This window comes from Pteronotus mesoamericanus, unplaced genomic scaffold, assembly GCF_021234165.1.
Source record: "Pteronotus mesoamericanus isolate MK-2021 breed Mesoamerican mustached bat unplaced genomic scaffold, CSHL_Meso_final scaffold_54, whole genome shotgun sequence".
NCBI classification, from domain to species: Eukaryota; Metazoa; Chordata; class Mammalia; order Chiroptera; family Mormoopidae; genus Pteronotus; species Pteronotus mesoamericanus.
The window spans coordinates 40536125-40564017 of NW_026555321.1; the positions used below are offsets into that span (position 1 = coordinate 40536125).

Below are 27893 nucleotides of genomic sequence, written 5' to 3' on the forward strand. Positions count from 1 at the left end.
TTTATGTGATTTTTTTTTTCAGTTGACTTGTGTACTTAAGTTGACCCATGCAGTTCAAACCCATGTTGTCCAAGAGTCAGTCAATGGTTGGGAATCTGTGAATGTGGAGGGCCAATTGCAGTTATATGTGGATTTTCAGTGATGCAGGAGAATGGTACCACTAAGCTTCACATTGTTCAAGGGTCAGGTGTAGTCACCATGTTACTGAACAAAAAAAGAAGCAGAGGTTCAGCTGCCTGCTGGCACAAAAGCCAAACTTGAAAGGTGGGTGCTGATGCAAAAGGAAAGAGGTTTGATTTGTATACCATGCTGTCTTGGAGAATGGGGGACTCCCCAATACATGGCTCATCTCTTCTTAGTAACCTGTCCTCAGCAAGACCAGGCAAAGAGCAGTGCCCAGAATTTGTGCTCCATTTTAAAGTATTGTCCTTTGGAGCCTGCAGGTGGCTGCTAAGTGACCATCCAGGTAGCTTAGCTTGGTTCCAGCTGCTGTCCGCCTTCAGCCTCCCTCCTGGATGCTATGTGTGGAGCCAGTGTGATCATGGCCATGCCACTGCTAGGGCCATAAGGTCACATGCTTCTGGATGAGAGAGCACATGAACACACTGGTAAATGCTTCATCAGGTGGGCAAGAGGGAGAGGGAGACTCCCTCCTGGAGGCCATGGGTCATGGAGCTATTAAGGCAATGTAGCCCATGGAGAGGACAGACTAGCACACCTACTGAGTGCAGGTCCTGAGCAAGACTGAGAGGTTTTTTTGTTCTCCTGGGACTGTTCCTGTTTTGGGTGTGCACTGGGCCAGGCGCTTTCCCAGGATGACCAATTAACTTCCTAACCTTTCAGGGTACTGTGGCCCATCCACCTTGCAACCATTCCCTTCTTTACCCAGGCTAGATTGACAGGCCTCTTTGGTCTAGGACCACCCTCTGCTGCCATTCTGACTTCTATGGTGCATGTGCCTGCCTTCTACCCCCAATCTAGTCCTGGAAGGGTAGGGACAAGGGCTTCTCCCCTTACTCAGTTATCTTTCTAGCTTTTAGTGCACTGGGGGCCCTATCCATTCATCCTTCTAGCCCTAAGCATGCTTGGGCTTCATCAGTATATCTTTCAGCTTTCCCACACACGTGGGCCATGTCCATTCAGCTTTCAGTGCACTCAGTTTAAAAACCTCCCCCTGCTGCCATCCCAGCTGGTCAGGGCGGGGCCTCCCTAACTCTGAAGCATCCAAGGCTGCCCAGCTTCCTTGCCCTTGAGGCCTCAGGGTGTGCTGAGGTGCTCTGCCATCTCGTAGTCTAATGCTCTGCTGCACCTGGGCCCAACCACTGCTTCCACTGGAGGAGGTGGTGCCCTGCCACTTGAAGTGTCCGCCACGGTTCCTGCTGCTTTTGGGCCAGGCAGTTGCACAGCTGAGATGCTGCAATCAGCTGAGTCTCCTGGCTCTGCACCCCACCCCCAGAGGAGCACCCCCTTCTCCCTGCAGCTTGGCACAGTCTGCCAAGTGTCTGGATCCTGGCTCACAGAGAAAGGGCAGGCCAGGAGTATGGGCTTATCTACCAGTAATAACCATGCTGTACATTATGTCTCCATGTCTTATTTTATCATGGGTAGTATGTTCCTTTTGACCCCCCTTCACCAATTTCGCTCACTTCACCTACAACAACAATCTGGTCTCTCTGTGAGCTTGTTTTGTTTTGTTTTGTTTTAAGATGCCACATATAAGTGAGATTGTATAGTATTTGTTTTTCTGTTTGACTTATTTCACTTAGCATCATGCCCTCAAGATTTTATTATTTTTTATTATTTTATTCCATTGTGTGTATCACACATTTCTATATGTATTCATATATGCTCATTCATACTAAATTTCTTTACCTATTCATTTATCCATGGACACTTAAGTTGCTTTCATGTCTTAGCTATTATAAATAATGCTGCATATGTGCTTTTGAATTAGAGTTCTGGGTTCCTTCAGTTATATTCCCAGAAGTGGTATTGCTGGGTCAAAAGACAGATTTATTTTTATTTTTTGAGGTATCTCCACACTGCTTTCCACAATGGCTGCACCAATCTGCATTCCCACCAACAGTGCACAAGGGTTCTCTTTTCTCCACATCCTTTTCAACACCTATTTCTTGTCTTTTTTGATAATAGACATTCTAACAGGTATATGGTGATAGCTCACTGTGGTTTTTATTCTCATTTCCCTGATAATTAGTGATGTTAACATATTTTTATGTACCTGTTGGCCATCTGTATATCAGCTTTGGAAAAATGCTACTTTAGATTTTTCTGCCCATTTTTTCATCAGATTGTTTGTGGGGGGGTGGGAGGGAGTTTCGTGGTGTGCTGTATGAGTTCTTATAATTTCCAATATTCTTCTTCCACTCAGTAGGTTGCCTTTTCATGTTATTGATGATTTCCTTTGCTGTGCAGAAGCTTTATAGTTTGATGAAGTCCCATTTGTTTACTTTACTTTTGTTACTTTTGCTTTTAGTATCAGATCCAAAAATGATTGCCACAACTGATGTCAGGAGTTCACCTTCTGTGCTGTCTAGGAGATTTTAGTTTCAGGTCTTATAATCAAGCCTTTAATCAGTTTAGATTTAATTTTTGTATATGATATTAAAACAGGGGTCCCCAGCCTCTGGGTTGCAGACTGGTACTGGTCTGGGCTTATTAGGAACCAGGCCACACAGCAGCAGGAGGTGAACTTGAATGTAATACACTTAAAAACACCCCGAAAACATCTTCCCACTCCTGGTCCATGGAAAAATTGCCTTCCATCAAACTGGTCCATGTTGCCAAAAAGGTTGGGGACTGCTGATATAAGATACTGGTCCAGTTTTATTTCTTTGCATTTGGCTATCCGGTTTTCCCAGCACCAAATATTGAAGAGACTGTCCTTTCCTCATTGTATAACCTTGGCTAATTTATTATAAATCAATTGACCATATATGGGTGGGTTTATTTCTGGGCTCTCTATTCTGTTTTACTGACCTATGTGTTTGTTTTTATGTTAATACTATACTGTTTGATTACTATTGCTTCGTAGTATAGTGTGAAATCAGGGAATGTGTTGCCTCCAGCTTTGTTTTTCTTTCTTAAGATTGCTTTGGCTATTCAGGGTCTGTTGTAGTTCCATACAAATTTTATGATTGTTTCTTATATTTCTGTGAAAAATACCACTGGGATTTTGACATGGATTTCATTGAATTTCTGGATCACTTTAGATAGTATGGATATTTTAGCAATATTCCTCCAATCTGTGAATATGGAATAGTTTTCCTTTCATTGCATTTTCTTGAATTTTTTCCATTAATTTCTTACAGTTTCAATGTAACAGGTCTTTCACCTCTTTGGTTAAATTTATTCCTAGAATCCTTTTTAATGCAGTTGTAAATAGTAGTAATTTCTTAATTTCTCTGATAGTTTCTTATTAGTACTTAGAACTGCAACAGAGTTTTGTGTATTGCTTTTGTATCCTGCAACTTTACTGAATTCATTTGTTCTAACAGCCTTTTTTTTTTTTTTTTTTTTTTTTTTTTTGGTGGAGTCTTTAGGGTTTTCTATTTATAGTATGTTACCTGCAAGTAGTGATAGCTTTACTTTTTCCTCACTGATTTGGATGTCTTTTAGTTCTTTTTCTGGCTAAATTGCTCTGGCTAAGACTTCTATTAGTATGTTGAATAAATGTGAGAGTGGGCATCCTTGTCTTGTTCCTGATCTTAGAAAAAGCTTTCAACTTTTCACCCTTGAGTATGTTAGCTGTGGGCTTTTCATAGGTGGCCTTTATAATGTTAAGGTACGTTTCCTCTATTCTCACTTTGTTGAGAGATTTTTAATGATAAATAGATGTTGAATTTGTCAAATGCTTTTCTGCATCTATTGAGATGATCATATGATCTTTATTCTTCATTTTTTAATGTGATGTATGTATTTTATTGATTGATATGTGTGTATTGAATTATCTTTGCATCCTTGAAATAAATCACATTTAATTATTGTGTATATAATCCTTTTAATGTATTGTTGAATTTGTTTCATTAATATTTTGTTGGGAATTCTTACATGTTTGTTCATCAGGGACATTGGTTTGTAATTTTAGTTTCTTGTGGCAGACATATCTGGTTTTGGTATCAGGGTAATGCTGGCCTCATAAAATTAGTTTAGAAGCATTCCCTCCTTTTCTGACTTTTTTGTAAAAAGATTGGTAATCTTCTTTGAATATTTGCTAGTGAAGTTATCTGGTTATGGACTTTTGTTTGTTGGGTGGTTTTTAACTACTCATTCTTCTTACTAGTAATAGGTCTGTTTAAACTCTTTATTTCACAATTTAGTCTTGGTAGGTAATGTGTTTCTAGGAATTTATACATTTCCTATAGGTTCTTAAATCTCTTCATGTGCAATTGTTCATACTATTCTCATGATCCTTCATATTTCTGTGGTATCAGTTGTAACATCTCTTTCATTTCTGATTTTATTTATTTGAGTCCTTTATTCTTGGTGAGTCTAGCTGAAGGTTTGTCAGATTATCTTTTCAAAGAGCCAGTTCTTAATTTCATTGTTTTTATTCTATTATCTTTTTAATCTCTATTTTGTGTATTTCCTCTGTGTTCTTTATTTCCTTTAGTTACTTTGGTTTTCATTTATCTTCTTTCTAGTTCCTTGGGGTAAAACTAGATTTATGATGATGAATTTCCCTCTTGGAACTGCTTCCACTGCATTCTATAAGTTTTAATATGTTATATTTTAATTTTTCTCAGAGTATTTTTTGAAGTTCTCTTCATTTCTTCTTTGACCCATTGGTTGTTGCATAGCATGTTATTTAATATCCACATATTTGCAAATTTTCTAGCTTTCTTGTAATTCATTTTTAGTTTCATATCATTGTAGTTGGAAAAAGCCTTTGGTATGATATCAATCCTCATAAGTGTATTAAGACTTGTTTTGTGTCTTTACTCATTATTTATCCTAGATAATGTTCTGTGTGCACTAGAGAAAAATGTTCATTCTGTTGCATTTGGATGGATGTTTTGTGTAATCTGTGAATTACATCTGGTCTAACATTTCATGTAAGGTCAATGTTTTCCTATTGATTTTCTCTTTGGATGATCTATCCATTGATATAAGTGGCTTATTAACATCTCCTATTATTATTATATTGCTATTTCTCCCTTCATGTCTGTTAATATTTGCTTCATATGTTTAGGTGCTCCTATGTTGGGTTCATAAATATTTACAAATGTTATATCCTTTTGCTGGATTGACCTCTTATCATTATGTAATGTCCTCTTTTATCATCTCTTCGCTTTTATTTTGTGTGTGTCTGTACATCTGAAGTTCGTCTCTTGTAGCCCTCCCTTATCCACAGATTCATCTTACGTGGTTTTAGTTAACTTCGATTGACCATGGAAATTTTAAATGGAAAATTCCAAAAGGAAACAGTTCATAAGTTTTATATTGCATACCATTCTGAGTAGCATGGTAAAATCTTGTCCTGTCCCACTTAGGACTTGAATTATTTTTTGTCCAGCAAATCTGCCCTGTATGTGCTACCTGAATACCAGTCACTTCATTATCAAATAAACTGTCACAGTAGCACAGTGCTTGTGTTCAGGTAATCCTTATTTTACTTCATAATGCACAAGAACAGTGATGCTCTCAAATGAGAGGTGCCAAAGATAAGCCGTGTGTATATCAGAAAAAGCATGCATCTTACTTAGTACTACCTGTGGTTTCAGGCATCCACTGGGGATCTTGGAATATATCCCTCACAGATAATGGACAACTACTGCAAATGGTTCTTAATTTTATATCCGTTTTAGCCACTCTATGTCTTTAGATTGGAGAATTACTCTATTTACATTTACAGTAACTGTTGATAAGTATGTACTTATTGCCATTTTGTACATTGTTTTCTGGTTAGTTTGTAGTTTCTCTCTGTTCCTTTCTCCTCTTACTCGCTTCCTTTGTGTTTTGAAGATTTCTTTAGTGGTGTGCTTAGATTCTTTTCTCTTTCTCTTTTGTGTTTCTACTGTGGGTTTTTTCTTTGTGGTTATCATGAGGCTTACATACAACAACTGATATTTATAACAGTTGATCTCCCTCCACATTTTATGTTCTTGTTTTTAATTTTTTAACTCTGGAATGTAAAGTTCTTTTTTAAATTAAAGTGTAGTTGACATACAATATTAGTTTCAATCGTACAACTTAGTGATTTGACATATATATACCTTATGAAGTGAGCACCACTGGAAGTCTCATAAGTATCACCCTACAAAGTTATTGTAATATTATTGACTGTATTCCCTATGCTGTACATTACATCTCTGTGGCTTATTTTATAACTATAAGTTTGTACTTATTAATGTCTTTTTGCCCACCCCACCCCCCATTGCCCAAACATCTGGCAACTATCAGTTTATATTCTATGTGAGTTTGTTTTGTTTGTTCACATGTTTAGTTTTTTAGAGTCCACATATAAGTGAAACACCCTATTTGTATTTCTCTAACTTTTTTACTTAGCATAATACCCTCTATGTCCACCCATGTTGCCACACATGGCAAGATTTCATTCTTTTCTGCGGCTGAGTAATATTAGCAATGTGTATGTGTATGTGTGTATCATATCTTTTTTATCCTTCTGTGGATGGAATTCTTCTATTTGCTTTTATTATCATGGCTATTGTAAATAATACTGCAGTGAACATAGGTCTACATACATTTTTTCAAACTAGTGTTTTTGTTTCTTTGGATAAATGCCCAAAACTGAATTACTGAGTAGTATGGTAGTTCTATTTTTAATTTTTTATGGAATCTCCATACTGTTTTCCATAATGGCCATGCCAATTTACTACCCTACCACCAGTGCCCAAGGGTTCCCTTTTCTTTCCATCTTCACCAACACTGTTGTTTCTTGTCTTTTTGATGAAAGCCATTCTGACAGGTGTGAGATAAAAAAAAGTTATTTGCATTTCCTTCATGACTAGTGACATTAAGCATCTTTCCTTGTGTCTGTGACCATCTGTATGTCTTCTCTGGAGAAATGTCTTCAGGTTTTCTTCCCATTTTTTTATTGAATTTGTTTTTTTGATTCTGAGTTTTATCAGTACTTTATATATTTTGGATATCAACTCCTTATCAGATATATCGTTTGCAAATATCTTCTCCCATTCAGGTTGCCTTTTTGTCTTGTTGATTGTTCCTTCATTGTGCAGTGTGGTCCCATTTGCTTATTTTTTTGTTTTATTACCATTGCTCAAGGAGATATCTCAGAAAAGAAATATTGCTGTGAGAAATGTCAGAGAATTTACTGCCTCTGTTTTCTTCTAGAAATTTTATGATTTCAGGTCTTAAATTTAAGTCTTTAATCAGCTTTGAGTTTATTTTTCATATAGTGTAAGAAAGTGGCCCAATATAATTTTTTGCATGTAGCTGTCCAGTGTTCTCAACAATATTTATTGAAGGCTTTTCCCCATTGTTTATTCTTGCCTCCTTTGTTGTAAATTTAATTGATTATATAAGCATAGGTTTATTTCTGGACTCTTTATTCTGTTCCATGTGTGTGTCTGTTTTTGTGTCATTACCATAGTGTTTTGATTACTATATCTTTGTAGCATAATTTGAAATCAGGGACACTGAGGTTTCCAACGTCAGTTTCATTTACTTCTGCTCTGGTCTTTATTCCTTCCCTCTACACTAACTTTGGGCTTTATTTATTCATCTTTTTCTGCTTCCTTTAAGTGTAAGGTTAGATTATTTAAGATTTTTCTTGTTTCTTACGGAGGCCTGTATTGTTATAAACTTTCCCCTTATATCAGCTTTTGCTGCGTCCCATAGATTTTATAATGTTGTTTCCATTTTTCTTTGTCTCAAGGTATTTTTTTTCACATCCTCTTTGATTTCTTCATTGACCCACTGGTTGTTTGCTAGGATGTTGTTCAGCCTCCACATACATTCTTTCAAGGTTTCCTCTTATAATTAATTTCTAGTTTCATACCATTGTGGTTACAAAAGATGCTTGCCATGATTTCAATCTTCTTAAATTTCTTGACTTTATAGCCTAACATGTTATCTATCCTGGGCACAGTTTGTATGTACTTAAGAAGAATGTGTAGTCTACTGTTTGGGGATGGAATGTTCTGTACATATCTATTAAGTTTGCTTAGTCTAATGTGTAACTTAAGGCCAGTATTTCCATGTTGAGTTTTTGTGGACTGTCTATCCATTGATGTAAGTAGGGTTTTTAAGTCCACTGCTATTATTGCATTACCATCGATCTCTCCCTTTATGTCCATTAATATTTGCTCCTAAGTTGGGTGTATAGATGTTTACAAGATTATATCCTCTTGTTAGAGTGATCCCTTTATTATTATGTCATACTGTTCAGCCACCCTGTCTTTTGAATGTAGCATTTAGTCAATTTACATTTAAAGTAATTATTGATTGGGTATGTACTTATTGATGTTTTAATTGTTTTATGTTTTTTCTAGTAAAAATTTATTTTATATTTTTATTTATAAATCATGTTTATTCTATTACAGTTGTCTCAATTTTTACCTCTTTATCCTCCTCCACCTACCCGACCCCCACCCCCCACTCCCTCAGTCAATTCCCACTCTGTTGTCCATGACCATGGGTCATTCATACATTTTCCTTGTCTAGTTCCTTCCCCTTCTTTCCACCATTGTCCTCTTTCCCCCTCCCCTCTGGTCAGTTTCAGTCTGCTCCATGTTTCCATGCCTGTGGTTTATTTTATTCATTAGTTTATTTTGTTGAATAGAGTCCACTGATAGGTGAGATCATATGGTATTTGTCTTTCATCAACTGGCTTATTTCACTTAGCTTAATATTCTCCAGTTCCATCCATGTTGTCACAAAAGGTGGCAGTCCATCTCTCTCTCTTTCTTTCTTTCTTAAATGCAGATTGATTTTATTTATTTTTTTAAATGTCAAAGTTAATTATGTTAAAAAAATTTAAAATCATTATAAAGTCTCAGCAATTAAACCAACATGACACCAGCACAGAAATGATCAAGTAGATCAATGAAATATAATGAACATTCTAGAGACAAATGTATATATCTGTCTAAAAATATATGATTAAGCTGATATTTCAAGTCAACGGGTAAAATAAGGCTTATTCAACAAATAAGGTGCATGGACCACTCTTACTTGAAATAAAACAAATACAGAGCCCTACTTCACACTTTATACAAAAAATATTCAGGTGAGTTAAAAATCAATATGTAGAATCTAAGGAGTTTTAGGAGAAAATACAAACTAATATTTTTCTTACCCTGAAGTAAAATATTCAAACCCAGAAGCTATCGAGTAAATATTGACAATATGACTATATTAAACATTTAACTATATAGTAATATACATATTTAAAAAGTTAGAGGACCAGGAATAGAATAGAAAAGTATTTGCAACACATCTAAAACATGGTTAATAGGTTTTAAAAAAAAAAAGTTCTACAAACCTTTACAATAAATGGATAAAGAATACCAGAAACCCATTTAAAGCTTTTTTAGAAAAATAATAGTAATAGGCAAGAAATATACTAAAACAGGTTTAGTTTCAACAAATAATAAAGGAACAATTAAAATAACATCGTTGTGACAATCAGATTAATGAAGATTAAAAATATTGGTAATATCAAGTATTGGCAACTCTGAAGGAACTGGGTATTCATAGAAACTTTTTCTTTATCTTAAAGCAGTCCCTTTAGCATATTTTGCAGTGCTGGTTTGGTGGAGGTGAATTCTTTTAGCCTTCTTTTGCCTGGGAAACTCCTTATTTTGCCTTCCATTTTAATGGAGAGCCTTGCTGGGTCGAGCAGTCTTGGTTGCAGGCCTTTGCTTTTCATTCCTTGGAATATTTCTTGCCACTCCCTTCTGGCTTGCAGTGTTTCTGTCGAGAAGTCAGCTGCTAGCCATACCAGGGTTCTCTTATATGTTAGTACCTGTTTCTTCCTTGCTTCCTTTAGGATTCTCTGTTTGTCTTTGATATTTGTCATTTTAATGATGATGTGTCTTGGAGTGGGCCTCATTGTGTTCCTCTTGAATGGGACCCTCTGTGCTACTTGGACTTGTATGACTTTTTCTCTCCTCCAATGAGGGAAGTTTTCCACCATTACTTTTTCAAACAGGTTCTCTATCCCTTCCTCATTCTCTTCTCCTTGTATCCCTATTATACGGATATTACTACATTTCAGGTTGTCCTGCATTTCTCTAAATGCCTCATCATTCTTTCTGAGTGTTTTTTCATTTTCTTGCTCTTTCTGGGAGCTTTTTTCTACCTTGCCCTCCAGCTCGCTGATTCGATCGTCAGTTTCATCCAGCCTGCTTTTGATTCCTTCTACTGTGTCCTTCAATTCAGAAATTGTATTCTTCATTTCCTCTTGTCTCTTATTGATAGTTTCTATGTCCTTTTTCATGCTGATACAGTTTTCAGTAAGTTCCTCATAGTTTCCCTGTAGTTTTTGGTAATTCTCTCTGAGCTCACTGAGCTCATTGAGGTTCCTTAGAACCATTGTTTGGAACTCAATATCCAATAGTTTATTTGGCTCTATTTCATTTAGTTCTCTTTCTGGGTATTCCTCTTTTCCCTTTGAGTGGGGGGTATTTCTTTGTCTTCTCATTATTTGTGAGACACTTCTCTTTTGCTTCTGCTTCTTAAATTGATCTGTCTTGATTTCCTGACTTTGTGGTGTGAACTTCTATGGTAGGAGACTGCTGTTTTTTACTTTCTGGATCTGCCTCTGATGATATTAGATGTCATCCCTGTCTTACCTTAGGCAATCTGTTGAGACTTCCAGGAATCTACTGTTTGTGGCTGTCTCCTTCAGTTGTTAATCTATTCACTCTGCACTCAGCAGGCAGCCTTAGACAGCTCAGGACGGGCGGAGTCCCTCTGTGGGCAGGGTTATTGAGTCCTTTCATGCTGCTAAGGTATGGGGGAGGAGTCCACACTGGAATCCCCCAGGCTCTCAGTTCTTTCCCCAAAGCCTCCATCCATAGTCTCTCTTCAAGTGTCACCAGACCTCTCTCCGCCCCCTTTCGCCAGGGATTTACTGTCTGTGGCTGCCACTCTGCACACAGCAGGCAGCTTAGGCAGCAAGAGGTGAGGTAGAATCCCACCTGGGGGGCTGGGCTATTGGGTCCTTTGGTGCATGTGCTGCTTAGGGGGCGTGGTCTCTGCCTGAGCAGTGGCTGCTGCTGCGTGGGGAGTGAGTCAGCACTGAGATCCTGCTGGCTTACTCTCTCAGTTCTCTCCCCGAGGCCTCATTCCCCAGTCTCTCCTCAGGAGTCTCTAGCCCACTCTGTCCCCGCCTTTGCTGGAGACCAGGGTAAGTGGCTGCAAATAATATTTTGTGTTGGCCCTTTAAACGGTTCTTTGGGTCTCCAGCCACCTGTCTCTGGCAGAGAACAACCCTGCCGCTTCTTGCAGCTGGCTGTTTTCTGTGTACTTTTTGGGCTCTGGTGCTGTGGGCTAGAGATCCCCGCTTTTGGTTTAGACCCCGCTCTTCTCAGGGGGATCCCACTGGCCGTTTCAATATCCTTCTGGTGCTGCCGCCTGTGGGCGCCCCGCCTGCCTTCTCAGGTCTGAACCGCACTCCTTACCAGTTAGACTGCGCTAAAGCTGATTCTTTCGTCTCCGAGGTTACAAGGCTCCTCTCTCACTATCGGTCAGTGGTTTGTTCCAGGTGATTTCTCCACAATTTAGTTGTAACTCCAGATTGGTCCTTGGAGGAGGTCAGTGTAACTTCCACTCCTCCACCATCTTGATTCTCCCTCATTATTTTAATACTAGCTTTTATGAGGGTGATTTTTCATCTTTCCTATATTTTCTTTTTTATAGTTTTGGTCCTTTCTTTTCCAATTAGCGGTAGTGTCCATTTAACATTTCTTGTAATGTCAATTTAGTGGGGATAAACTCCGTAGCTTTTGCTTGTCTTAGAAACTCTCTTTCAATTCTGAATGATAAGCTTATCAAGTGGAGTATTCTTGTTTGTAGGTTTTTTCCCTTTTATCATGTTGAATATATCCAGTCCCTCTCTCTGGCCTGCAAAGTTTCTGTTGAAAAGTCAGCTCCTAGTCTTATGGGCATTTCCCTGTATGTAACTAGTTTTTTTTTCTCTTGCTACTTTTAAGATTTTCTGTTTTCCCCTTGCTGGTGTGGCCTGGTAGTTTCAAGGAGTGTCCCCTAGCCAAAGGGTTGAGGGTTAAATTCCTGGTAAGGGCGTTTGCCTAGGTTACAGATTTGATCCCCAGTCTTGCTGCATGCAATCCCCTGTCCAGGTGTGTGTGAGCCGCAGTCGGGATTCATACAGGAGGCAGCCAGTCGGTGTTTCTCTCTTGCATCAGTGTTTCTCTCCCTCTCTAAGAAAGCAATGAAAAAGTGTCCTTGGGTAAGAATAAAGAAATAAGTAAAAAGATTCTCTGTTTTCCTTTAACTTTTAACATTTTAATATTGATGTTCTTGGTGTGAGTCTTTTGGAGTTCATCTTGTTTGGGGCTCTCTGTGCTTCCTGGACTTGAGGTCTGTTTCCTTCATCACGTTAGGGACATTTCCAGCCATTATTTCTTCAAATAGATTTTCTTCCCCTTTCTCCCAGTCTTCTCCTTCTGGGACCCCTGTGATGCAAATGTTAGTACTTTTGATCTTGTCCCAGAGGTACCTTATGCTATTCTCATTCTTTTATTTTTTTTCTTTTTTCATTTTCCAATTTGGTGATTTCCACTATTCTGTCTTTCTGATCACTAATCCGTTCTATTGTATTTTTTCATTTAGTTTAGCCCTGATAAGTTCTTTATAGTTTTTGTCTGTCTGTTGAAGTTCTCAGCTTGTCTCCAGAGTTTGGTGAGCATCTTTATGCCTATTGTTTTGAATTCATTTTTTAAGTATATTTTATTGATTATGCTATTACAGTTGACCCATTTTTCCCCCCTTTATTCCCCTCCACTTTGCAACCCCCCTCCCTTAGTTCATGTCCATGGGTCATACATCTAAGTTCTTTGGCTTCTCCATTTCCTATACTAGTCTTAAGCTCCTCTTGTCTATTTGTACCTACTATTTATGCTTCTTATTCCCTGTACCTTTTCCCACATATTCTCCCTCCTCCTCCCCGCTAATCTCCATTTCTGTAATTCTGTTCTTGTTCTGGTTGTTTGCTTTGTTTGTCTTTGTTGTTTTTTTTGTTTTATTTTGTTTTTTTAGGTTCAGTTATTGATAGTTGTGAGTTTGTTGTCATTTTATTGTTCATAGTTTTGATCATCTGCTTTTCTTAGGTAAGTCCCTTTTAACATTTCATGTAATAATAGATAGGGCTTGGTGATGATGGGCTCCTTTAACTTTATCTGATCTGGGAAGCACTTTATCTGCCCTTCCATTCTAAATGATAGCTTTGTGGATAGAGTAATCTTGGATGTATTACTTGGATGTATGTCCTTGCCTTTCATGACTTTGAATACTTACTTCCAATCACTTCTTGCCTGCAAGGGTTCTTTTGAGAAATCAGCTGATGGTCTTATCATCCACTCCTTCTTTTCTTGCTGCTTTTATGATTCTCTCATCTTTAATCTTGGGTAATGTAATTATGATGTGCCTTGGTGTGTTTCTTCTTAGATCCAATTTCTTTAGGGCTTTCTGAGCTTTCTCGACTTCCTGGGGTTTCCTTTGCCAGATTGGGGAAGTTCTTTTTTATTATATTTTCAAATAAGTTTTCAATTTCTTGCTCTTCCTCTTCTCCTTCTGGCACCCCTATGACTCGGATGTCGGAATGTTTAATGTTGTCCTGGAGGTTCCTAAGCCTCTCCTTATTTTTGTGAATTCTTGTTTCTTCATTCTGTTCTGGTTGAATGTCTGTTTCTTCCTTCTCCTAATCGTTGATTTGAGCCCCGGTTTCCTTCCCTTCACTCTTGGTTCCCTGTATATTTTCTTTTATTTCACTTTGCATAGCCTTCACTCTTTCCTCTATTTTATGAACATTCTCAAACACTTCTGTGAGCATCCTGACTACCAGTGTTTTGAAGTCTGCATCTGAGAGGTTGGCCATCTCTTTGTTGCTTAGTTTTTTTTCTGGAGTTTTGATCTGTTCTTTCATTTGGCCAGCCTGTTATGTTGTAAGGGGCGGAGCCTTGGATATTCATCAGGGTGGGGCAACCCACGTCCTTGCGTTGTGGTGCCATATGTAGAGGAGGTGTCAGAGGTGGAACAATGCTGTATGCTCAGCTCTTGCCCCACTTTCAGTCACTTCTCCCTCTACCCACAAGCGAACGGGGCCCTTCTGGTGCTGACTCCTAGGTGGGTGGGTTTGTGTACGTTCCAGGACCCTGTGGGTCTCTCCAGTGAACTCTCCTGTAAGGCTGGGAGTTTCTTGTGCTGCCTCAACCGTTGGAGGTTTTTACATCCAGAGGTTTTGAGGCTTTCTTTTCTCGTACTGGAACCCTGGGTTGTGCAGTCTGTCTTGCTCCCCAGTTGTTCCTCCCAGTTTATCCACACGCAAATGTGGGACTGTGAGCCACGCCTCACCTGCCATGTCCTTCAGCCGCCACCTTGCCACACGTCTCTCCACCCAGGCTGCCCATTTCTGCTCCTCCTACCAGCCTGGATGAATGTTTCTTCTTTAGCTCCTTGGTTGTTGGAGTTTCATACAGTTTGATTTTCTTGCAATTCTGGTTGTTTTTTGTTTTTAAATTGGTTGGTGTTCTTCTTTTGGTTGTGTGAGGAGGCAAAGTATATCCACCTATGCCACCATCTTGGCCAGAAGTCTATTGTTTTGAATTCTTAGTCTAGTAGACAGCTCCTCTCCATTTTGTTTAATTATTTTTATGCAGTTTTGTCTAATTTTTTTGTGTGGAACATACTCTTTTGTCTCCTCATTTTGCCTGTTTCTTTCTATTAATTGGATAAGATCAGCTATGTCTCCTAGTCTTGAAAATGTGACCTTATTTAGGTGTGCCATTGTGCCCAGTGATGGAATCCCTCCTTGTCCCCAGAGCCATGTGCTCCAGAGGTGTTCCCTGTGTGGCCTCCTGTTGTGATTGGGATACAACTGCTAAAAACACACTGGCAGGCAATGCTGGTGCCTGGCACAGCAGACTGTGGGGCCTGTCCATAACTCTCGAGCATGCACTGGTGTCCAGGGTAGGCCTTTGATGTGGCTGGAAGTGAGGTCCACCCTTGACTGTTGAAGACACACTGCAATGTGCTGGTGCTGCTGAGGCTACCCGCCAGGTGTGGCAGGGGTGGCAGCCCAGTGGGTCCTCAGAAAAATGCCAGGGTGGGGTGAACAGTATTAGCAAGATTAACAGAGAATGTCAGAAATAGTGTCTGGTAGTATCACACCAGCTAGATGGAAGTAAAGATTTTTAAATGGTGCCTGCCAGTACCTACATCCCTGGCAAAAGTTCCAACAGGTCTCTGTTCCTACAGCACACACCATAAAATTAGTCAATGTGTCACCTTCTCATAAATCCCAGGTGCTTTCAAACTGCTGCCTCTGCTCTGGGACTCAAAGAGCACAGCCTTGCTTTCCTGAAGCCGTTTGGCTCTCTCAGATGTAAGTCCTGCTGGTTTTCTAAGCTAGATGTTATGGAGGCTCCTCTTCCTGGTGCCTGTTCCCCAGGCTTGGGCTCACACCCCTTTCTCTTCAGGTGGGGACCTCCAGGGTTGTGATATCCCTCCCACTTGTTGGTAATCACTCGGGGAGTGGGCTGGTAGCCTGCCAAGAACTGTCTCTCCGATTGTTACAGTCCCACGGGACGCAGGAATGCAAACTTTCATGGCCTCCAGAGCCAGGCCATCCAGGGGCGTTCCCCTGGCAGTGGCCACAAAAATATAGGACACCAGATGTATGTTCCTTTCCAGGAAATACTGGCAATCTGAGATGGGGCAGAGGGAGAGCATGCAGAAGGTACATGCCAGCTGGAACCAGGCAGAGGGGGAGCAAAAGAGGACACTTGCCTGGGGTAGGGGAACTTGCCTAGAGTTAAATAAAAAGTCACCCACCAGCATCAGTCCTCTGGAAGGGATCCTAGCAGGCCCCTAGATGTGTGTTAAGTTACATACCTGCCCCTCAGGCCAACATTTTAATAAAAGTCAATGAGCCTCTTTCAAATAAAGTCTGGACACAATTGGCTGCCTCTGTCCTGGGCCCTCGGCCAAGTGAGTTCATGTGTGAGCTTTTGTGGGTTTCGTGTTTGCAAACCCTGTTGATTTTCAAAGTTTATGTTTTAGAGGTTCATCTTTTAAGTGCAGGTCTTAAAAGTACAATATGGTGTACAAACCCTTTGCCCCTCAGGGAAAAGCTCTTGGTTTTGAATTCCTTTCCGATTCATGGGTTGCCATTGCTGTGGGTAGGGGTTACAGTTTTTGATTGTGTCTCAGCCTCTCCTAGTGGCCTGTGTGGTCTCTTTCTCATTTGCCTGATGTATAGGAGTCACTGGGACAGTTTTTAGGGTTTTTTCAGAGGAAATTGTTCATATATTGCTGTAGATTCAGGGGGTCCGTGGGAGGAGGTGAGTTTAGGATCTTACTAGGTCACCAGCTTGAACTGGAAAGGTTCACTTTTTACGTTAATTACCAATGCAGCCTCCTGTCAGTAACTGAGAGACAAAAATCAATTTGATTGGTCAGTCTTAAGCTAGGAAATTATATTCCTCTAGAAATATAAAAAGCAACTCTTAAATGTATGAGTTGCATAGGTGAGAGCCCCAAACCAAAAATGTGTTGAAAGAAATCTGTGCCCTAATATAGCACTACTTTCTGCTAGTTAATTTTAGACCTCACAAAAAAAAACACCACCAAATTGCCCATGTTATCTGACAGGAAAGTAGAAAGGAACCTTGAAAAGGGAAGTAGGGTAAAGCAGTTTGCCAGTGCAACCTGCTTACTTATCTGAAATTATTCTGTGTATGGCCTCTTGGTATTTTTTGATAGTTGCCTCTTAAGCCTGAAAAATCTGGTTCAGCCCCTTCCCCATGTCCACATAAATAACAAAATTATATAAGTTCTCACACCAGTTAAAATGAAATTAAGTCTTTAAGACAGTAAAATTCTGTATATTAACAATGAGCAGCTATAAATCAGAAAATTTAAGCAGTCAGGGTCCCAAAATCAAAAAATTCAAGATGATTTATTTAGAAAGGGGCTTTTGGTAGAGGGACAGAGTCAACTTAAGGTTAAGTCCCAGGAAATGAGTTAGTGGAATGTATATCTTGACTTCACTCTTTTTTCCTCTCTTTAATCTGCCTGTGAACCCTCTTGACAGAAGCAGAAGCCAGAGGACCCAGGAACTCATTGATATGGTTCATACCAGTCAACCTGCCAGGGCAGACAGCAGGACAGAAAAAGGTGTCAAGTGCGTCTAGAGTAGAAAAAGAAAATAACCAGTATGAGAATGATGCAGGCTGGGCAGCCTTACTAGGGATTAGTCTTGGAGCAACTCCAGCCCAAAATAATACACCTAATAAGCCTCCAAGAGACGAGACCAGTAACTGGGCTGTTCTTTTCTTTAATGTGTAGCCCAGACCTCCACCTTTCATTAGTTAATTATAAATTTAAAATTTTAATCCAAAGTGAAAGTTTTTACAAGATTTTCAACTGATTACATAGGTGTGCTAGCTGCGCACGTCATTGAACATTGTATTAGTAAGGATATTTCAGATGGTGAAACTTTTACTGTTTTCCACAGTGGAAAAAAATGAAAGGATGTATGTAATTCAGGGATGATCTGCGGGAAAAACATAAAGGTATGTGAGATAAGAACTTAAAAGAATGTGAAGTGCAACATGACTTAATATATTAGTAGCAACATTTCCCTAAAAATTGGGTCCCAAGAGGGGAGTTTTAAGACATTTTCCCAGTGCCTCTGGAGTGAAAACAACTGAAGGACACTTTCCAGATCCTTGTATATTCAATACTTATGTACTTTGTTAATTTCAAACCAAGAAAACTTCACATTTCAGTTTTTTTTACATCACTTTTGGTGAAAAGTTTGTCAGTTACCATTCATAGGAAAGTTGTAAATTAAACTTTTCCTCAGAAGTATACTTAGCTATACAAGACAGATTAGATGGTGTTTCCATATTCAAGTCAAAGGCAAGACCATGCTGTGGAAAGTTTCGTTTAAAAGATGGTTTGTATATTATGTGATGCTATGAATGAATCATCTGAAGTTCTGATATGTACTATTGCATAGATGATCAACTTCTGTGAGGAGCCTAGGGTGGGGTGAACAAATTCAGAGATGGAAAGTGGAGTGGAAGCTGCTGGGTTTGGGGGAAGAGTATGGAATGGGAGGTTCAACTTAGTGGGTGTTCTTGATGCCACTGAATTGTATACTTAAAAATTTTTTAATGGAGGATATGGAGAAATTAGAACCCTTGGGTATTATTGGTGGGGTTGTAAAATAGTGCAGCCACTATAGAAAACAGCAATTACCATTTGAGCTAGGAATTCTACTTCTGGGTATATACCTGAAAGAACTGAAAAGTAAAATCTGAGATATTTGGACACCCTGTATTCATAAAGGTGGAAGGAACCCAAGTGCCCCATGACAGATGAATGGATAAACAATTGTGGCATATACATACAATGGTGTATTATTCAGCCTTAAAAGGGGAGGAAATTCTGAGACATTCTACAACATGGATGAACTTTGAGGACATTATGCTAAATGAAAATAGCCAGTCACAAAAAGACAAATGCTGTGTGACTTTACTTTTATGAGGCACTTAGTCAAATTCATAGAAACAAAGAACGGTGGTTGCCAGGGGCAGTGGGGATGGGAGGAATGGGGAGATATTTAATGGCTATATAATTTTTGAAAATGTTAAGAAAAAAGTTTCACAGGGCAGTAACTAATAAAACAATTACCTTTGAAAGATGGTTAAAATGGAAAATTTTATGTTAAGTATATTTTAACCACAAATTAAAAAATCACACGAAGCTTTTTTCCCCCCTTTCAGACGACTTAAATACTGAAATATTCACCATTGCAGAATCACACTGTGGATCAGTAATAGAGAGGGAAATTATAAATTGTTCATCTCCCGAGATACCTGCAGAACTTAATGAACAGTTTAACACCAAGAAAAACAAACAAGAACTAAGAAGCCAGGATAAAGGATCCAACTTAGAAAAAGAAAACAGTTGGTATAATGACCAGTGTAATCAGTTCACAAGTACAGAAAAACAAACAAAACATAGGAAGAAATGTCCTAAAAGGCCTGTTTGGAATATAAATAAGCCACTCAAAGGGTATATTCCAGCATCAGGAAAGTACCCTAAACAGCTTCAAATGCAGAGAGAAGAAAAAAAAGTAAGAAGGCAAATGGAACTGCTTCATTTGGTAGAAAGAAATAATCCTGGAAACCTCTCTCAGAATAGAGGCACTTCACCAGTTCATTCATCTCATCAGGAAACTGAGTCAAAGTTCAGGTGGCATCTAGTAAAAAAGGTAAAGCTCTTCTGTCTTCAGTAAATATTTTAAAGTATATTATCAATGTTCCTAGATTAAAAAGTTCTCCACATGCATGTGTTCACAAGGCTGATTGTCTGAAATTTGCTTTAGTTCACACCAGGGACTGACAAACTATGGCCCATGGGCAAATCTGTCCTATTGCCTACTTTTGTAAATAAAGTCTTAAGAATACACAGCCATTCTCATTCTTTTTCTTTTATGTATTATCATTGGCTGGCTTCACACAACAGCTGCTGAGTTTATAGTAGTTGCAGCAGTGACCACGTGACCCACAAAGCCAAGTGTTTTCTATCTGGTCCTTTATAAAAAAAAGTTTAAACCTTAAGCCTTATGTGGATTAATGCTGTTCTTTATTCAAACACCCATTCAGAATTTGTTTATGATCCAGATAAACAGCAGGAAATTTATAAGATGAGGAATTAATGGATTGATTCTGACTCAGGAAAAATACAAAGTCTGTCCCATTATCTTTATCTTTTATTCAAATATTATCCTTATATTTCTTTTCCCAACAAATAACACTAAAAGTATATGTGGAAATACTATTACTCTTTTCTGCATTTATTTATCCATCTTTTAGGAAGAAGAACCTCTGAAAATTAATTCTTTCAGCAAAGAAAGGTAAGTTAAGGATAGATTAATTCCATAGCTACTTAGTGCTTTGAGGTGAGGTCAAGCATGTACATATATGAAGACAGGAACAGGAAAGGGTGTGACTTCCAGGTGAGGAGTAGAGGTCTGAGGCAAAGGGTGGGAGGCATTTAAAATTATGTAGATTATGAAGGCTAAATTGGACTAGGTTTAGGCGTTCTGTCCAGGAATGTGGCTGATGTTTTCTGTTATATCCCAACTTTTAACAATTTTGATTTTCCAGGTATGACAACAATGTCAATCTAAGACATTCTGCTTAGATTGAAGGGTAGGTGGGAAGAAATGACTGTATGGATAATGAGAAATTCAGTTAACCAATTGGAGATTTAGAACTGTTAGAATTTTTGTCTTTGTTCAAGAAGTAGCTGGTTGAGGTTTATCTCAGAATGTGGCTCTCAGCAGCAAGTTTAGGTCAGATACTAAGTATATTACTTTATGATGAATTATTTGAGAAACATTAGGCTTAAATAACCTAGCTAGCGTCGATCCTTAGGATCTAGTAGTTTAATCCCTCCCCTGCCCCAACTGGCATAGACTATACATACCTACCTCTAGCAACTACTACTGAAAACTCAATCCTGTTCTGTTTCTAAAGGTGTTACAAGTGTATGTAGGATAAATTGAAAAGTGACTGTAGGGATGCTTAATCTAAAACACACAATTTTTCATCAGTCCCTATTTATGTTTTGAAAAATTACAGGTCTCAATCACCACCAGTTCCTGTGGTGAAAAACAGAACACAACAAACTCAGACACTAAAAAATAGTAATTATGAAAGAGAGAATCTGATCTCAGGAGGCAATAAGACAGAATTATCACCTAGGATTTCTGAACCATCTGATTTTATTCCCTATGTTCGAACCAATGAGATCTATTACCTTGATCCAGATGCACCATTGTCTAGGCCGCTAACCCAGGATCCTCAGTACCAAAATCCACAAAGTAAGTATTCTCTTCCTCTAATCATAACTTCAAAAAGTGGCATAATAAGGTTTCCCCAAGTTTTGGGGTCCATTCCTAAATTTTTAATTGACTACCTTATTACTCAAATTTTGCTCAGAGCTCTCCTAGGAAATAAACTTATTAATGAATTCTTACAATATACTGTAGTGTAGGGCTATATCATATTGTTAGGAATACATTTCATTTTTGTCATTGTCACCTGGTTTTAGACTGTGACCAAGAACAAAGACAACTATTTGACTACATCAGGGATCCACTTCTTAATCCTAACCTGGTGAAAAACAGGGATCGACAGCAAGCAATCCTAAAGGGACTGTCAGAACTGAGACAGGTACAAAGTTTTTGTCTTTAACGAAGTGAGGATTGTCACTGTTTTCTGGCTGTGTGTTGGAATGGCAGTTTTACTAAGTGCCTGGTAGGGTACATGATTTGCGACTTTACTGCATCCAAGTTTAAAAAACAAAATCTACAGGGTGGAGCAAAAGTAAGTTTACAGTTCTGAGTACATGAAACTGTTTATTCTTGCATTATTATTAATTATTGTGTAACTTTCCATAAGAACTGTAAACCTACTTTTGCCCCACAGTGCATATGCTATTCTTGAATGGAAATAGGACTTTCAGTTTGCCTCACCTTGCCATCTTTAAGAATTTCCCACATGAAATCATGAGACAATTCAAATATTAAGACAATTTTATTGAATGAAAAAGGCATACATTTGAACAGTAAAATATCAGTAAGGCCCTAAAATCAAAGGCAGAAAATAAATATACAATTATGCTGTAATAGATTCTTAGTAATGCAGATCACGTTCTAAAATGAATGTGTTGGCAGTGTTCAAAACAGAGCATGGACACAAGTCCCAAAAATAATGTAATTCAGTGTGAAATTATACATATAACTTTACCCACCAGACTACTTTTTATCCCAGACCAATTATTATTATTTCTCATCTTGCTTGTAAAAATAAAATTCACTATTTAAGGCTGTAACTTTTCTCCATCAGCTGGCTTAAAAAAACAAAACAAAAAAAAGACCCTACCTCTGGGCTTTAAAAAAAAAAAAAACAGGTAGCTTGCAAAATTTTTTGCAGTTAGTACACTTTTTGATTGAAGTGTACTTTTGGTACTTGGGGAAAATACACTGCCATTTTAGGAGTGTCTTTTTTCCATGTTCATCAGTCACTACGAATGCATCTTGGATTCCAAATTGGTGAGTAAAGTACTGCTTACCAATTCTTTCTGTAGAGCTAGAAAATCACCCTCATTAACCAGATTATGAATAAAAGTGTCTTTAGTTTTTTAAATGGTATGTTTGGTCACATATAGATTGAGCTGTATTACTCGTATGGTAATTCACCCACTAAAGTTGTTTTTTGTTTTTTAACCTATAACTTATAGCTTTGTGGAGACAAGGTCAAGAGGAAGGACTGTGATGTACACATTAACCCACATATTAATTATTCAGCAGGACCTTGTATTAGCCACTAACATTAGTGCAGGAAACACTAGCATTTGGCAGACAGAAAGAGGGGAACTCAAACCCATAATCACGTAGACTTGATTTTAGGAAAAGTCATCCCTATTTGCTTTCTATGCTAAAAATACAATCTTACAAATATTGTACTAGCTATACAAATCTAGTGTGAGAATTACTGGAATTTTTTTTAAGTAATTAAAATTTAACATGACCAAGTGAAAGCTTAAACGGTACCCAAGAACTTAATACATGTTTTCAAAAATAAAATTCTGGATTAACAGGATAGAAATGTAAAATAGGAGTATTTTGCAAGTCTGCTGCACACCTTTACTAACATGTATCAATGTGATTTCAGGGCCTTCTCCAGAAGCAAAGGGAGTTGGAAACTAATCTCATGCCTTTAGCTGCCAATCAAGAAGAGAATTTTAGTTCTTCGTTTTAAATGTAGAAAAATCAAATGCTTCACATTTGTCTTCCAAATTATGAAATGTCCTTGTCACTTAACTGTATTTTTTACAATAGTCTAGGTTTATTTTTTAAATGCTTTAAAAATTGTACATTATGTAGTAAAATGCTGTATATGTGTATATATATAACTTTTCAACAATAAAACAGACCCCTTTGTAAAAGTTTAGTAGTAATAAGAAGCATGTTTCTGCTCTTTCACACTTTGGGTATTTAAGTCTTATAAAAACACTTTCCTACTTACCTTAAACAGAGTCTGGAGTTTCTGATCTGTTAAAATGTTCTTCCACACATTTTATTTATAGCTTATTAACTGAAATACCATTTATGTATTTTGATCTATAAAAAGATTTAAAAGGACAGAAACTCTTCCAAGTTGTTTTGAAGTGCCAAAATAAAGTCTGATTTAATACATCTCAACTTTACTAAAATAACCCAGATTCAGTTTAGGCTCACATGGTAATTTTCTTTTCTCCAAATCCTGTTTGTGACTTTTTTGCATTAGCAATGGAGAGGCAGTTATTGGCAATAGATGTGGGTTTAAGATTTACCTCTGCCATATATTTTATCTGAGAATTTAAAAAGTTATTTTTAGTCTAGCATTTAAGTACTTACCACCTCAAAAATACACTTCTTTTTTAAGACTACCCATTTAAAAATTTATAGCAAAGGGTTTGTTCCAAATTGTCCAATGACTTTAATAAACTTATCTTTTGAAATAGGAAATTGAATTTGGGTAAGCCAAGGACCACATAAGCACTGAAAATTATAATTTTAGAGTACTTGAAAATTATAATTATCAAGTACTCTAAAATAACAGGTTGACCAGATTTTTAGCAATATGGCTAAGCCTGAAGATAAAAAAATAATGCTGCCTGGTATTAAGGCCAAAGTCCTATGTATATAGTTTATTATCTAAATGAAACTGCATTGTTTTAGATAAATCTTGAGGTATTGAGCCAAAATCCTGTATTTATTAACATCACTGGCTTATACCTGTGTAAAAACACCATACAAAAGCTTAAATGAAAATAAATACAATAGTTGATAACGTTATTTCAGCAAAAGTAGCTGGTATCATCTAACATTAGAGAAGAAAAGTAAAACCATTGCTGTCTACTATCTTTTTGCAAACATCTAGTTTTATATATAAAACAGACTTCAATTTGAAGCCAAAGTACAGGTGACATACAAATGTAAAACTTAAAAAGTGCCAACATTAGATAATTCAAGTACAATATATGTTAAAAAATATATATATATTTATTTCAATTTTCATATGCTTCAACTGTTACAGGCCATCATGATTTAAATAAGGAAAAAAAAAACATTTAAGGACAGAAACCTTTTGTTTAGATAATGAAATATAAATTGTTAATTCACTTTTAAGAAACAAAAAGTCCATAACAACTTACGTTAAAAAAAAAAAAAAAAAAAAGTTACTATAATTACTCTTTTAAATGTGGCCTAGAAAAATCACTTCTCCCCCAAGCTTTCAGTATAAGCAGATAAAAAGTGATTTTCACTTTCTTGAGACTGACTTGATGAAAGGGCATATGGTGTTCCCAAAAATGTCTGGTGAGTGAGAACATTAAAATGACTACAGTGATGGGACATACTTAATTGACTTTGATAAACCTGAAAGTTGCTATATGAATCTTGTTCAGCTAAATTGCTGTTCTGTCCTTCAGAGCTTACATCAATAAAAGCTCTCTCTTCAGAATCAATTTGATAAGTCTTATCTTCTAATAAACTTTTTTGCACGTCAAGAGACGATTGCAACTCAATTTGAATATTCTTTTTTTGATCTGTTCCACGTGATCCTTTGGTCTCTTTCGCCAAAATTTCTGAATGAAAACTGCTGTATACTTCTATTTGTGAGATTTCATCTCCTGAATCCAGAGACATATCCTCTTCATCCTTTTCATCGTTTTCTAAAAGAGCTACATTTAAAAAACAAAAAGTCCTCCTCTATTGAAATACACAATTTGTTTAAGTTTTAAAATTATACACTACTCACACAATATAACGCGTCAGGGTCTGCAAGTCCACAATCCCTTAAAGCTTGGTCTTCTGCCACAAGTTCACTTAGTCACAACACTCACACTAGGTGTGAATGTCCAGATAATCCGATGCTAAAAGCTTCTGCGAAATGTGTTCACGTTTAATGTTGGGAAATCCCAACTCCCAGCTCCAAAGGGGTTAATGTCAAAACAGCATCTAAAGTTATACGGTAATTCAGTATTTGACAAGACAAATACAAAATAAAAATTCTGACATCTAGCTTCACTGGATTACTACTAAACTGGTTTTTGATCTCTGCTTTTCATCAAAAACAAAAGTACATCTTTCATTTCACATAAAACCTGGAACCAAAGCAGAGGCCATCTCACAAAACTAAAAGTAGGCTATCCCTACCACTTTGTATTAAATTACTTTGTACATCTGGGGAGATTTAGTAACCTAATGCCAAATCCCCATATCTGGTGTCCTTTTTTAAAAAAATAACCCCTTTGCTGACAACAGCAGACAATAAAGCTTACAATGCCCATTCTATAGTATGCAGTCCACAGAAACACTAACAGTTTGTATTGACTACAGTATAAAATGAGCCGATTTTGTATATGGTAAGTTTAAGAATGATAAATTCCTTAAAACGCTTCCCCTGAAGCTGTTACACAGCGAGAAGAATCGTTTTTAAATAGGTATCTCATTATATTTGAAAATGGCAAAACCATTCCTCTTTTTCTGTCTGCCTTTAAAAGAAAATGAAAACTACTAAAAAGTTACCTGACTGCGACTCAAGATTCTCATTAGCACCAAGCAATGGAAGGTTTTCTTCTGTGATTGAGTTGTGATAGCCCACAAGATTTTTAAAGTTTTGCATAAAGGCTTCAGCAGATGCAACTACTATTCCATTATCTGTATAACTGGAGGACATCTGGATATTTTTTTCTAAATTAAAAAGAAAATGTTTTGAATATGAAATACTTGAAAATATACATGGACATACGATGATGTTTGCCCCCAGCCCCCACAAATTCTTTTTACCACCTTTTCAGAATTATAGCCCACTACAGCGCTTACAAAATCCTTTTATCCACATTTTTATATTTATAGTAGAAAGCCTCAGACCGTGGCTTACCTGTTAAAAAGACTATGTGTCGTTGCTGTATGTTCTGAGCCTGAAGTCTGATAAGGCAGTCCAATTCTGGAGCATTTCGAGTTTGTGAATCACAATTGTGGTATGACAAAATTTCAACCAGATGTTTCTTCTGATAGACATTCAGAAGTGTCAGCAGACTTAGGGCTTTAGCATTCAATCTGAAATTAAGCAGTTCAGTATCTGCATTTCTAAAATTTATTGTGGAAGTTTTTGCTTCAAATTAAAATCATAATTTCTAACTTGGGGCAACAAATCACAACTGCATTGCTTAGCCCACCACTGGATGTAGGGGTGCTTCTTAGGAGAAAGAGGGATAGCAGGAATTGTGCAACCCACCTGTTAAGTACAGGGGCTTTCTCGGGGTACAAAGCTTGAGGGCCAGCTATTCAGTGTAAACTAAAATCTCAACCAGTCATTTCCCTAAACTAAGTAACAAATTACAGTTCTCTTTAGCTTCCCCAATTTAGAACTTTAATCAAGAGCATAAATGGAAAAAAGTAAATAAGTTCTTCCTTCAAATAATACATAGCTCTAAGCTATCTCTACACCTCCAGGCTCAAGGCAACAAGCGGTAGAAATTACTATTGTCAGGAAGACCATAGTAATAACTTGGTACCAAGTTAAAACTTTAGACCTCCACAGTGTTATCTGTTATACAGAGATAAGATCTGAAAATAAAACAAGTTTTTAAAAGAGTGAATTACTGCCAAAAGTTAAATGCTTTAAAATTATTTAAGACTGAATTTCCCTAAGTGAGTAACATAGAATAAATGTCAATAGGTATTAGAAGAAATTTTTTGTGGTCTAAGTTTTGGAAATGCTTAACTACATAATTCTTACCCTACAGGGTTTCTAAGATCCTTAAATGTGTAAATACAATGTATGGACTCTCTAGTAGTAAGATATAGTGTCCCAAATTCATCTGATTAGATAATTATTTGTGGAGCCTCTCAAAGTGACTGCTGATCCAAGGTTCACACTTTGAGAAGTGACTTCGGCCATGTTAAAAATCACCTATTTATATAAATGAATGTCCTCATCACAAATTTGCTAATCATGTTGAGATTAATCCTCATGTGATGGTACTAAATTAGCTGCCTAAGGTAGCTATCAAATGGGAGAGCGCCTGACCTAATTGACATATACAGTTCAGTAAAAAAAATAAATAAATAATAATGCTGACTTATTCCATTTTTATTTGAAACCCCTCAGTAGCAGAGTTAAAACCAATTTTATCTATATCCATAACTAAAACTTAAGCAAACTTCTACCTAAACAAGAATATCACTTGCGAACAGGCTAGAACAGGCTAGAATAATTCAGTATCACATTCCCTTATGACTGGCTAAGGACATCTGTGAAAACTGAACAGCATGATAATCTATAAACACAGAGAAATACGGAAAGAAACTTGGTGAACACACACACAAAAATGTTAAATCAACCACCATTATAGTTATTTTTGAAATCTTACCTGCCCAGTTCCTTTAGTTTTTTCTGAAATTTACAGTGGACTTTCCATTGCCACTTTCCTTCTGGAGTACTAAGTTCTTCGAGGAACGTCAAAAAATTTTTAAGGTTCTCTGTTAGAGATAATTTTAAATTCAATAAATAGCAATCACCCACATTTAACTATGGAAGAAGTGTATGGTGATATTGTATAGGAACATCTACACT

The 27893-nt window shown here is 37.4% G+C and overlaps 2 protein-coding genes across 5 annotated transcripts in view; one reads left to right on the plus strand and one right to left on the minus strand.

The window, feature by feature from the left end:
• CCDC66 (coiled-coil domain containing 66) overlaps nucleotides 1–23197 on the plus strand; it is a 61008-nt gene extending 37811 nt beyond the window's left edge. The window contains exons 13-17 of the mRNA XM_054595107.1: nucleotides 18978–19468; nucleotides 20073–20113; nucleotides 20844–21085; nucleotides 21316–21437; nucleotides 22941–23197. Of these exons, the coding sequence (XP_054451082.1) occupies nucleotides 18978–19468; nucleotides 20073–20113; nucleotides 20844–21085; nucleotides 21316–21437; nucleotides 22941–23027 (983 nt within the window). The 3' untranslated portion in view covers nucleotides 23028–23197. The remainder of the gene's footprint in view (nucleotides 1–18977; nucleotides 19469–20072; nucleotides 20114–20843; nucleotides 21086–21315; nucleotides 21438–22940) is intronic.
• Nucleotides 23198–24358: 1161 nt separating this feature from the next.
• The window catches only part of TASOR (transcription activation suppressor), a 49512-nt gene continuing 45977 nt past the window's right edge, over nucleotides 24359–27893 (minus strand). For 2 of the 4 annotated variants that reach the window (XM_054595103.1, XM_054595105.1), the window contains exons 21-24: nucleotides 27691–27799; nucleotides 26196–26374; nucleotides 25841–26005; nucleotides 24359–24993 (exon numbers count right to left, since the gene is read on the minus strand). In XM_054595103.1, the coding sequence (XP_054451078.1) occupies nucleotides 24527–24993; nucleotides 25841–26005; nucleotides 26196–26374; nucleotides 27691–27799 (920 nt within the window). In that variant the 3' untranslated portion in view covers nucleotides 24359–24526. Of the gene's footprint in view, nucleotides 25271–25840; nucleotides 26006–26195; nucleotides 26375–27690; nucleotides 27800–27893 lie in introns of all 4 variants that reach the window. The other 2 variants (XM_054595104.1, XM_054595106.1) reach the window with 1 other exon arrangement.